The following is a 13,138-nucleotide window of genomic DNA, read 5'->3' as shown; positions in this document are numbered from 1 at the left end:
GCATTGAACAGCAGCGAACTGGTTGATCTATGATGATAACAGTGGCTGTAACAGGAAAGAGAATCTTTGGATGTGGAGATATTTAAAGCCTGTTTCCTGTGTTTGACATTTACCTTGGCTTAAGGAACACAAGCATTGTGACTCACAGCTGCCAGAGGTGTAGCATGGGAGCCGAGCGGCAACATGACGTGTGTTGGGGGGGACCAGATGTTGTCCTCCTACCATGGGGAATACATTCTATCACTCACAGCGCAGGTGGTGGGAAAAGAGGGAGAGAAAGGGAGAAAAGAACGAGTGAGCAAGAAACAACGGCAAACAGGAAGCAGAGACCTTACAACACAATGCACACAGAGTTTCCTGCAGGCTCAGACAGATAAGGAACAACACATTGTTTAAAGCTGTATTTTCACCCACAAATGTATACCGATCTCTAATGGGCATTTTGAGTTTCAATATATACACTGAAGTAATGAGTAATGAGTTTAATCAATGCAAAATACAGTAAGTGAATATATGGCTATTATTATACACATTATGACAATTAAAGCCTGCTTCATAAGGTCAGAGTGCAGAAACGCGGATGGCTGTTTGGTGAGGATCTGAAGGCGAAAGCAACATCACCCTCTCATTCATCATCTTCATGAACACAACCACAATTACAACTGTGCACCAGAAGCAGTTCTATGTAAAAAAAGAGGCATTACAACTTGAAATGACCATTCTTATAATACCAATCAATTAACCAACATTTATGAACAAGTTCTTACGTGAATATCTACCTAAATAACTGTAATAATTTTAGAAAGCATGCCAGCGAAGCTGTCTGTGCATGGACACAAACAGGGTTTGCTGCAACACGTATGACTTATTTTAGGCTGTATTGAGGTGTGACTGCCTGAAGAAGAACAGTTAATCCACCTCCAGTCTCACGCGCCCATTGTGTGCTGTGCAATCTTTACACATTATTTTTCATTAAGGTATTATTATTATGATTATCATTGGCATAGTTATGCAATGTAAACAAGTGAATGTTTGATGGTAGATTGAGAGGATTCTAATTTCAGTCAAAATTACTTGGGTGTATTTATAAACCCAGTCACTCTGAAAGAGACAGAGTGAAACATGGCAAATGATGTTTCTTTCACAAACTGCAGCTGGTTGCAGTCTAACAATGCCACCTCACATGTACCCTTTACTTCCCTCTTTTAGAATGAAGCTGCCTTCAGAAAATGTAATTTATAGATTAAAAACACATGAACAATAAATCAAGTCAACTAATAACTGGTGATACCAAAGTTACTGAGGTGTGATATGGTACAGAGTACATTGAAATCTGCATGTACTTATTGCACTTGGAGTAAATTAAGAAATGGAAATCTGGACTTTTGTGAAAGACAAGACGTCAATCCTCTGTCCCACTTGAAGACCCCACATACACTATACATTAAACACGAAACATAAATAATGTGTCTGACCATCTGTAAAATCTCAAAAAGTTGTAGTGTGCTTAAGAAACTGAAAGCAGCGTCACGATGAAGCGCAAGGTAAACATGCAAAAGCCAATGCTGGGACAACACCCCCCTCTAGGGATCAATAGTGGAATTACACCCAATTATTATATGAAGCCCACCCACATGCATAAGCGACAGAGACCGCGAGAGGCAGTACTACTAGCACACATCGAAGCAGGAAGAGCTGTATGCAATTTAGATATAAATGTATACTTACTTGTTTCACTTAAGTCAACTTACAATACACATTGTGAAAATATAGCACAAGATACACTTTGTTGACTATCAAACTTAATAATATTGCACTCTCCTGTGCAAGTCGCAGTTGTCTATAAGTTACTGTATGTACATCTGACTTTTACCAGCCGTCAGTCCCGTCACGTCTTGGTGGGAGGGACTATGTTAATCAGTATCAAATGGACTAAGACTAAGTGCTGGGTTATCACCCATCCGATTGGGTGCCTTTGTTTTTTCAAATCGAGGTGTCCTCTCTCCTTTATTGGCACCAACTGGCTCCAAGGGGAGAAGAGATCTTTTACAGTAAGGCTGCACTCCTGCTTGGACTTTGAAACTGCTGGGGAAATGGAGCAACATATATAAGGAAAGATGGCCTGCCAGAGACATGATAAACCCAACAGGCTGAGGGAAGAGCTGAGCTGCATGCTGGTTGGTGATGGAGCTGTGGGGAAGACAAGCATGATTATCAGTTACATCTTCAATGGATACAACAGCGACTACAGACAAACAGCGTTTGATGTTTTCACTGGTGAGTGAAGGTTCTTCTCTGAAGGTTAAAGCCTGATTGACTCAGCGATGAAACTAGTTTCTATTTTACTTCCAGGTTTGGTTCATGTGAATGGCGTTCCAACTCGTATCAAACTAATAGATACCGCTGGACAGGTAAATGTTGCACACCACAATGGGATTTCTTCACCGGACCAGTTAGTCCTTTCTTCCTTATCTCTCATGAATTTATCTGACAGGAGGAGTTTGGCCATCTTCGCTCTCTGTGCTATGCCCATGTGGACGTCTTCATTCTCTGCTTCAGCCTGGTGAACCCTGTCTCCTTTGACAACATCACCTCCAAATGGATCCCACAAATCCGAGCCGGCAACAAAACCTCTCCCATCCTTCTGGTTGGAACTCAGTCGGACCTTCGCCACAATGTGGACATCCTCATCCGTCTGGACCAGCGGAGCGCCAAACCAGTGCTCTTCAGCCGGGCCAGAAGACTGGCACACAGGATCAGAGCTCATGGCTATGTGGAGTGTTCTGCTCTTACACAACACAACCTCAAAGATGTGTTTGACTGTGCTATATTTGCTGCCATCAGGCACAGACACACTGGCAAAACCTCTAAAAAGCTCAGGTTACTCAAACGTTTCAAGATGTTTTGTGATTGTGAATGGAGGAAAGTCTTCAGATTCATCTGATGTGGGGTTACAAGAGTAGATTGTGAGCACTCTGCTCAGTGAACACCGTCTGTTTGAAGAGACATATGACATAATTGTGCACTAAAACAACATACTTTATGTTCAGTGACAACCTGCATTGACATGCATTGAAATGTGAACATCTTTATCCAAATCTCATTGCATTACGTGAGCTTCATGTTCTTCTCTTTTATGTCTTTGTCCTTTTATTCATGTTGTACTTCTTTCCATTGTTCATATTTTTGTGTGTATGTATGTTAAAGGTTTGTAATAAATGCACAATGCAACCCTTATGTAATTGCCAGCTGTGTGTTTTTTTTTTTTAAATTGGAAAACATATATTCTGCAGACGTTGCATTGGAAGGTAGCCTGCCGTTAGTGAAGAAATAGAAATGGAGGGAAAACACAAAGAGTCATTTAAGACAAATGGTCACCTGCTGATACTTTGAAGTGCTACTTTACAAGACAAAAGCCATTTAAGTCCCTCCTCTGTTTCAAAGCTTATGCTCAGGGATGTTTCCACAATTGCTTTTAAAACAGCCACCCACTTGGAAAACTCCACCACTAAGACCAAAATCGTATTATTTTAATATTTTCTGTATCTTATTCATTTGTCTAAATCATAAGAGCATAATAACACAAAAGAAGAAGAAAAAACACAAGGCCCAACAAATAACATGCATTATCTGCAAATACAATTTAAATATGAGGTTGTGCTTCTTGCTTTCATCTTGTATTAATTGATGGCACTTTACTGTGCTTCGGTAAATTAAACTGGTTTGAGTACCTATAGGGAAGACTGGCTGGCAAAAAAAGTTATATAATTAGGTTTTATATCAGTAATCAGTTGAATTCTTTGAGGTAAATAACAGACAAGTTGCTTGTCTTGTAAAACTACATTTCCCGTCATGCAACAGCGCGGTACCCTGCTCTGACCCTGTGACTGAAAATAATCTGATCAGCTGATCTGACCTGGCAACAAAATAACGTAGCTAGAGAACTCTGGTCGGGAGGGGGCCGCAGAACAAAACAATGACACCACTCGCAGGGACTCAGATACAGTAGCACTTTAAAGATACTTTTTAAAACCGATTTGCGCGGATTTCCCTCTCGCTTTGAAGTAAAAGCGTCCGCTGATATCCGAGCTTTTGACATCGACTGGTTGTTGTTTGTGTTGATATGTTGTTACAGCTCAGTTGACAGACTTGAGGCTAGCTGCTTGTTTGCACGGCTATGCACTGCTGGAGCTTGTTGGCCCGCTAATCGCAGCTTTCATTGTCTGGAGAAGTTAAAACTGTCCATCGACACCAGATGTACACTAAGTATTGCTGTTTGGATGCCAAATTATCTGCCGAGTTTTCCCAGCGAGCTACTGTGGGTCCGTTTGCTAGCTAGCCTGTTGTTAGCATCAACATTTGCACATTCATTGTCTCGGTCGGTACTGTATCCCTGACACGACACTCGCTCATGTTGCATTTGAGGCTTTTGTTGGATAACCGTGGATATAACTTATGTGAGGCTGCAGCTAACTAAATGCTACCTTTGGTCCATGAATAAGCTAACTGTTGGTGGTGAAAACATATCGGGTGTAACTCAAGGAGACAGCTGTTTCTGCTTCATTGGCTCACTGGTTGTTGCACTAAATAATATCACCAATACCATTGTAACTGCTTGAAGTCCACGCTGCGACAACTAGTTTGATATATAGTGTTATTGTTGAGTAAATTGTTTCAGTGGATCACCAGCTCTACCATGCAGCTCTTGTAAGTAGATTTTCTTGTTGTTGTGTGTTGCACAATTTGTAATAACTGCTGTTGGAAATAGCTGGTACTGTTATCGAGGCTGTTACAATAAGCACTGCTCCGTTTTCAAGTTTTCCGTGTAAGATACGATGAGTGGGCATGGCTCATCTTCAGAAAAGGGAGTCAATACTAGCCTAATATGTCAAGAAAGTTATGCCTGTGGTGGCTCTGAGGAGGCTGCCTTTGAGTGTGATGAATGCAAAAGCTTGCAGTGTGTCCGTTGTGAGCTTGAGATCCACAGACAGGAAAATCTGAAGAAGCATGATCGGGTTCAGATAGGACCCGGCCATGTCCCTTACTGTGACAACTGTAAAGGAGGTAACGGAGACAATGGCAAACGCCATAGATCTGTGGTTCGCTGCCAGACCTGCAAAGTTAACATGTGCCAAGACTGCCAGAAACGCACCCACAGTGGAGGCGGCAAGAAGAAACACCAGCTCGTATCATATCCCCCACCACCCAAACCTGCCGAGGTCAGCGCTGTCCAGACATCTGTCCCGCCCGCTGTCCAAATTATCGATGAGACCAAATCTCAGAGAGCAAAACTTCTGGAGAAGATTTCCAGCTTTCTCTTGGTTGATGAGAATGAGGAAATGCAGGTAAGTTGCACAAGTGTCACACTTGGAGCAGAAACAAAAGTGCCTCAACAAATAAACCAATATTTACTTCAAAACTCTTGTTTCTCCAAAGATAAAAGATGAATCCTCATTTGTGAAGAGCCTCAGCTGTAACCCTGACCAGCTGCTGAAGGTGGTGTCCATCTTTGGCAACACAGGAGAGGGCAAATCTCACACCCTGAACCACGCATTCTTCATGGGGAGAGAAGTGTTCAAAACTTCTCCCGCACAAGAGTCCTGTACGGTTGGCGTCTGGGCGGCGTTTGACCCCTTCCGTAAAGTAGTAGTCATCGACACAGAGGGGCTGCTTGGGAACAGCTCCAAACAGGGCCAGAGAACCCGCCTCTTGCTCAAGGTGCTCGCCATCTCCGACCTCATCATCTACCGCACCCATGCCGACCGGCTCCATGATGACCTCTTCAAGTTTCTTGGGGATGCCTCGGATGCGTACTTGAAGCATTTCACCAAGGAACTAAAAGCCACAACCGCCCGCTGTGGCCTGGATGTCCCTCTGTCCACCTTGGGCCCTGCGGTGGTCATCTTCCATGAAACCGTCCACACGAAGCTGCTTGGTTCAGGTAGATTATCTAAACACTTCTGTTACTCTCAGGGTACGCTGGTAATAGGTGGAGTGTCATTACTTCATCTGTAACACATGCATTAGACAAGTCAAAGCTGTAAACAGAATTTAATTGGAAAACACCTATTAAAACAATGACTGTATCACCATGAATATAGGGCTGTGTCACCATAAGGGACGAGGGGCGGAGTCTTGAAAGTAAACAAAGTATAAGCTCCGCAGATAGTTTCAGCTTGGGCAAATATTGGCTTCCAACAGGTTTTTACGTAACTGAATCTAACGATCTACATTCCCATGTTTTTGTGTCATGTTGAAACAGTACTTTTTGGACTAAAAAGAAAACTGTACATACTTTGTAGTCTAAAACGTCACATGTTTATAGCTGTTGTCGCTTGAGAGACGATGCCAATACACATTTAAATGTGGAAGGCCCTGGAGGGTAAAGTGCACATGATTTATAGTAACTAAAATATGAAGAGACACTGGTATGAGCTTTCAAGGCTTGGGGCAACAAAAGTAATATATTAGCTTATAGATTCATTAAGTATGTGTTTTCTGGGAGTAATGACTGATGCTGCAATTTCTTGACACATTAATATATCATTGGTACAAGCACGATATTTAAGAAACTATGTTGTGTGTCTGATGGAATTGTTGATTGTCTTCTTTACATTCAGATTACCGTACAGTAACCTCTGTGTATTGTTTTAGATAAGTCGTCAGAGTCAGTAGACCGACTGCTGTCGGAGCGCTTCAAGAAGCTTTCCCGTTTCCCAGAGGCCTTTAGTTCTGTACAGTACTGGGGCACGCAGACTCTTACCCCCCCAACGGACTTCCGTGGCCTGCAGAATAAGCTGGAGCAGCTCCTGGATAACAACGCCACCCGTTCCCCACGCACACCTCTGGTCATCTTTAAAGCCCTGCAGGTAAAGATGTACACAGTTTGACTCTCAGCTCTCCAGACTAGCTGGTTATTGTTATAACGCTAGCATTGAACTGAACTGTTTCCTTGATTCAGATAAATATGTGTTTAAATCAGCACAGCTCATGTTACTGTTACATGAAATGTGTTATTCTGTGTTGATGCAGTACCACAGTGTGAAGTGGAGGTGAAAGACTTGGTTTCGTGTGGGCATAGCTCATTTCCGCTGTTCCTTGATTCTCTTCCAGGCATTGAGTGAGCGCTTTAATGGAGAAATTGCAGGTGAGCTTGTAGCCCACAGCTGCTTCTTTCCTGATGAGTACTTCACCTGCTCCAGCCTGTGCCTCAGCTGTGGGTCAGTGCCTTCCTTCCTTTTCAGAAATTATAACCATTAGGACTTCCACTTCAATCCTTTGCCCGTCTGATTGTTAAACATTCTGGCATTTTACTTTTATCACAGATCTGGCTGCAAGAACAGCATGAACCACTTAGACGAAGCAGTGTGCCATGAGGCAAAGCATCGCTGTCGTTATTCTGTTCAGTATGATAATCGCATTTACACCTGTAAGGTAAGTACAGTTGCTCATACCCATCATTTAGCGAGAACTAATTGGTCTCTCCATCCCCCTGACTGTGTATTTACTCTTGTTCCATGACTGATGAGTATGATGTAATTGTGTGTTGCATCACTGTAGGCTTGCTATGAAGGGGGAAAGGAAGTGGTAGTTGTCCCTAAGACATCCGCGTCCTCAGACTCTCCATGGATGGGCCTCGCCAAATACGCCTGGTCCGGGTGAGCAGCAGCTGAACAACCTTGTGTTGTCTTTTACGGTCCCTAATTTTAGCTCTGGTGTTCCAACCTCAGTAATACCTCAGATATTTACATTTATATTATTTTCATGGAGACTTGTACATTTATGTGTTTGCTGTATGTTAAGGTACGTCATTGAATGTCCCAACTGTGGCGTGATCTATCGGAGCCGTCAATACTGGTATGGGAACCAGGACCCTGTGGATACAGTTGTCCGCACTGAAATCCAGCATGTATGGCCAGGGGTGAGACCAACAAGCTATTTGATTTGTTATCATGGCACTTTAATTGTCTGTAAGCATATAGACCTATTATTATGTCTAGAGGTAACCATTCATCTACTTATGGAATGAAAAATGAAAAACCTGTCTCCCTTGTTCAGTCGGATGGCTTTTTAAAGGACAATAGCAATGCAGCTCAGCGTCTTCTGGATGGAGTCAACCTGGTGGCCCAGTCTGTGTCAGAGCTCAGTGTCAAACCTGCCAAGGCCGTCACCTCTTGGCTGACGGATCAGATCGCCCCAGCCTACTGGAAACCCAACTCCCTCATCTTGGTGAGTGGCACACAGCTCCACCTTCTGCCACCAACCACCAACAGCCAAGTCAACACTTTCGTGTCCAGAGCTATGTTTACTGTCTGTGTTGATCTGTATCTGTTACACAATATGTTTCCATGTCATGAGATACAACTTCGATAAACTCAGATTGCGTCCCTCTTCCCTCTTGCTCTTTGTCAATAAAGCTTCTGCTGTTGATGTTGTTGTTGTTTTTTCTTGTACAAGGTGTGCCATAAGTGTCACACAGTCTTCCACGACAACGACACCAAGCATCACTGCCGTGCCTGTGGGGAGGGCTTCTGCGACGGCTGCTCTTCCAAAGCTGCGCCCGTCCCGGAGAGAGGCTGGGGTCTTGCCCCTGTCAGAGTCTGTGACGTCTGCTTTGAACAGAGAGCTTCATATGCAGGTACACACTCTCTCAACAATGTCAGTTGTTTTTCCGTTTTTCCTCTTCTGTGTGCTGTGCGGCCGAGTAACAGTTGGTTGAGCAGTGCTTGAGCAAAGCTATTTTCTCTATGCAGAGCCGCTGGAGGCAGAGCTGGAGGAGGAAGAAGGTGGAACCCTGGCCAGGAAGGTTGGGGAAGCAGTCACCAACACTATTGGGGTTGTAGTCACTGCTATTGACATCCCACTTGGTGAGTGTTGCCCTAAACAAAACCTAAAGAGGATTGTTGCATAACAGGAATAAGTGACGCCCACCAGTCAGTAAATGTGAGTGAATGGATACACTGCCCTCTGCTGGTAGAGGTGTAACCTGCTTATTTACAGTAGAAATAAATACAAGTAAACGCAGTGAGGCCTTGTTTCTAGTTTGAACTCTCAAGTTATGCAGGAGTCTGACTGCCAAAGCCTCCCTGTTAAGGAATATGTGATGCCCTGATGGCTAAATAGAGTATTACAATGAGTAAAAGTCCACAGTCCAAACAGGGGCCTTTGGTTCCCAACCAGCCTCGTGTGTTCTGCTGCTATTATTGAGTAGACGCGGATGAATTACTTACATGATATGTTTTGTCAAAGAGAAGTTCAACAACTGAACTTGTGTTTGTTTGTAATTTATTCCTGCCAATATAAGGTTTTATGGCCTACAGATGTAAAATCCTCCCACATGCATGCATGCTACATAACCTAAAACTATCTAACTAATACCTTCTACTATCTCTTGTGGACATGTCAGAGGCAGTGCTTTCATATAGAAGTGCTCTGTTTAACATTTCAGTTCTTCTATTCATTTAGTCTTAGTGTCAGGAAATATAATCAGTTACCCTGTTTATTCGTTTATTTTTTACGAGACTTCCTGCCATAAAGTCACCGTTCCTGCAAATGTCTTGAGTCAATAATATGAATAGATTGAGGTTTCTTGATGATACATATATAAAGATTTCCATAGACTGTGCAGTCGTCTGAATCGGTCACTGGATGCACACATTTTTGTGCAATATTTGTTCTAACAGCCGATATGTCTAGAATTCTGTCGAGATAATCCAAAATAGGTTTTAGATTGAGAAATCTGGCTCCGCTGCACAGGTAGATGTTGCAAAGCCTGAGCAAGAATAAACGCTGTACTCACTCAGACACACAGTAAAAGGCATAGCCCTTATTTTCCCCTCAGGTTGTTTTTTTTCTAAAACGTTATTATTAATGTATACCGGGCTGCTAAATAAGACTCTATATTGACTGGTAAAAGGCACATATGAATATAAGTTTGATATCCTGGTGAAAACTTAAATATCCATCACCACCCATAATATACGGAGTAAGGTCTGGTCCAATCACAGCTAAATACATACTTCCAAATCAAATAGTGTTTCCATGTTTCCCCCAACCAAGATGGCAGAGGCTTGAGGTTATGGTGAGAAAAATAAGCATGGGTGAAGCTTATTTGAAGCAATGGTAACTGAGAAGGAGTCTAGTATTTTAATTACAGTACGTAATTAAAGCCTCAAAATTAAAGAAACAGCTCAACATTTTGGGAAATTGATGTTTTCGGGGGAGGTTACGTGCTGGACTTCTGGATTTCTTGGCCGGGAGTAGTTGCCAAGCAACCAGCAGAGATTTCAGGAAGTGAATGCTTCCTGCCAAGAAGACGTCCAGGACATAACCCCCCCCCCCCCCATCCTCCTGAACCACATCTCCCCGCTATTACTTTAGTTTTTATCCGGATTAAACAAACAAGATGGAACATTAATTACTGATAACCTGATATATCTGGTCATTTCTTAATGCCCTTTAACAGTGTGTGTATATAATGTTGATCTACAGTATCCTTTGGACAGTTAGGCTCACAGTTCTCTTCTGTGTTCGGTCTTTATGCTAAGCTAAACTCAGCTAACAGACATGGGTGTTCTCAATCTTCTCAGCATCTGTCCAAAACAATCAGGCTGTTTCTTTAAATGGCAGCGCCATGGAGTTTAAAGTGACTTAAAGTTACCACCATGTGTTTTGCAAATGTAAAAGTGTTACCTTATACCGTTTCTGAAACCTGCTCGTGTACGAGTGTGTACTTATGTTGCGTGTTGACCGGCAGGCCTCGTGAAGGATGCCGCTCGTCCAGCCTACTGGGTGCCTGACCAGGACATCCTGTCCTGCCACAACTGCCAGCGCGAGTTCTCTGCCAAGCTGTCCAAGCACCACTGCCGTGCCTGTGGCCAAGGAGTGTGTGACGACTGCTCCCCGGAGCGTCGGTCGGTTCCGTCGCGGGGCTGGGACCACCCCGTGCGCGTCTGCACCAGCTGCAACCAGAAACCTGGGGACCTTTAACAGGGAAGGCCTTCCTTCCTCAGAGCACTGGAGAGAACCGTTCACTCACTCAGCTTGCAGTCTGTCACTGCTTTACCTCCGTTAATGTAAAGGTTCTGTCTCGTGTCTGTGGAAAGGAAGTGTTTAGGCATACATGTAGGACGTTTAGCAGAGTTCCTGTGGCCTTTGTAGAACAGCCGGAACATGTGAGTTACTTGACTGAGTGTGAAACCTCCCGTTCCACTCTGATTATTCAGAGGGAATATTTTGATTCTTATTGACACAAGTCCCTAATTTTATGTTAAATAAGGCTGTTGAGCTATTTTTCTACTATCAGAAAATATATAAAATAAAAAAAATGTATCATTTCAAGAGTAATAGTTAGTTGAGAACCCTGTGGGGTTGGTGTTATTAGTTTTATTATTGAGCATTGTTTCTCTGATGTCGCACGTGTAATGGCAAGGAGATATTTTATATCCGTGCAGGTATAACTGCAGGTTCCATTGCATGCTGTATTGCAACATTTTATTTTTTGCACTAAGCATTTTTCAGCTGTTATAGGCTGTTGCTTACCATGGCCAAAATCCAGATCTCCAGATGTTCAACGAGTCTGACCCAACCTGAACTGAAATCTACCCCAGTAGGTCTAGATCGTAGGTATCTGGTGTGCCAAATATCATTCAGGTCACTGTGTCTGTGCTGGTATAATGTTTAGATTGTATCATGTAATGTGTGGATGTATGAATACATAGAACTATGTTAGAGGAGTGTAAATTTGAAACGCTAAAAGTTATTTATGTATTGAAAATACAAAAAAAAAAACATGAACACTCTGGCATGCTTGCCAGTCTGAGAGACCCATGGCCTTTTACTTGTTCAGAGGATGGTCTCTGAATAAACCTCACTATCTCTTTTACCAAGCGGCAATTCAGTTTATCTATGTTACAAAATGTATGTATTCCATGTTCAAACTTGTTTTCGTGACGCCTTGATTTTAATTGTTTTCTGAATATTTATAGTTGTTTGTATGGACAATGTTTTGCAGATCTGAAGAATATCCAAATTTGTCTTCAAAGCAGCTTTACATGTTACACACACGCCTCCACGTCTCTGTAGGCACAGACTGACAGGATAAGGACAACACATTGTAGTTGTGTTTTAGGTCTTTACAGCTTGTTTTTCCGTTGTTCATAATGTATATTTACTTTTTGTTTGACATTAATTGCTGTATGGACTTTTTAGCGACTGTATGCAAACCACTCTTTCTCGCCTCATAGTTTTTGTCTTTAAGCATTACACAGAAGAAATTGTTGCTCAATTGAGGCAACGATAAGATATTGAACCATATTTAGTGACTGAGAGCTTTACATGTGGATATCATACAAAGCACAAGGTGATGCCTTTAACACATATGCTTGTATTTTGGTGTTACAAATTAGGTAAAAAGGGGTCTTTGTCAATTGTAAGCATTGTAGATAAAGTGAATTCTCCCTTTGCTCCTAGCTTTGAACTTTTTGGTTTTGATGTCTGATGAGAAAATGTTTTGTCTGCCTTGTCTGAAAATAGATTTATCTGTCTGAATGTTGAATCACACACACCCTCCTTGGAGGTGCTAATATTGCACATAATAGGAAATACATCATGTCATGTCACTTGTACTGGAGTTCATTAGCTTCCGATATGCATTTTATCTTGATGTCCAGTTCTTTTTTCTTGATTAGGTTGGATGCTATCATCAACACTTCTCACCTCCAACCTACAAATCAAGCTGAAATGATTGATACAATCTAAACAATGATGTGTGGATACTAAATTGATGGAAGATTTACATAAGATTAAAGTTGTATCAGCTCCCATCAGTCAAAAACATAATCTGGAATTGCCTCTATGTTTCAGTGTGTGCTTGTCTGTGTGTATGTGTGTTTAAATATGCCTGTCTAACCACTTAGTGTACTGTATGTGGGAGGAATAGATTGTGTGCACATCTGTGTATTATGAGCCTGGCTTCCACTCCTTTCCAACACAGATACAATGAGGAAAAAGTATTTGCCTGGGACTTATTGATGATGATAAATGATTTAGAATTATTTTAATAAATAATTAAACACAAGCTTCCATGTTGATATTCTGTGCCACTTGCACTGCATGTCTTCAGCACGCCGGGAGGAAA

The 13,138-nt window shown here is 42.3% G+C and overlaps 2 protein-coding genes across 2 annotated transcripts; both read left to right on the top strand.

The window, feature by feature from the left end:
• Positions 1–2,117: 2,117 nt before the first annotated feature.
• LOC137787794 (rho-related GTP-binding protein RhoV-like) lies at positions 2,118–2,944 on the top strand. The gene is made up of 3 exons (XM_068580531.1): positions 2,118–2,277; positions 2,353–2,417; positions 2,495–2,944. The coding sequence occupies exons 1-3, from the start codon at positions 2,118–2,120 to the stop codon at positions 2,942–2,944; spliced, it is 675 nt and encodes a 224-aa protein (XP_068436632.1).
• Positions 2,945–3,959: 1,015 nt separating this feature from the next.
• Positions 3,960–13,032, top strand: LOC137787870 (zinc finger FYVE domain-containing protein 1-like). Its single transcript, XM_068580607.1, has 11 exons — positions 3,960–5,345; positions 5,437–5,941; positions 6,655–6,869; positions 7,114–7,220; positions 7,326–7,434; positions 7,561–7,658; positions 7,804–7,921; positions 8,059–8,229; positions 8,458–8,638; positions 8,754–8,867; positions 10,757–13,032. The coding sequence occupies exons 1-11, from the start codon at positions 4,836–4,838 to the stop codon at positions 10,987–10,989; spliced, it is 2,361 nt and encodes a 786-aa protein (XP_068436708.1). The 5' UTR covers positions 3,960–4,835; the 3' UTR covers positions 10,990–13,032.
• Positions 13,033–13,138: the final 106 nt, after the last annotated feature.

The sequence above is a fragment of the Clinocottus analis genome, unplaced genomic scaffold (assembly GCF_023055335.1).
Source record: "Clinocottus analis isolate CAN_PGR_092001 unplaced genomic scaffold, fCliAna1.0.p SCAF_17, whole genome shotgun sequence".
Taxonomy (NCBI): domain Eukaryota; kingdom Metazoa; phylum Chordata; class Actinopteri; order Perciformes; family Cottidae; genus Clinocottus; species Clinocottus analis.
This window is presented reverse-complemented; position numbering and strand designations above follow the sequence as displayed.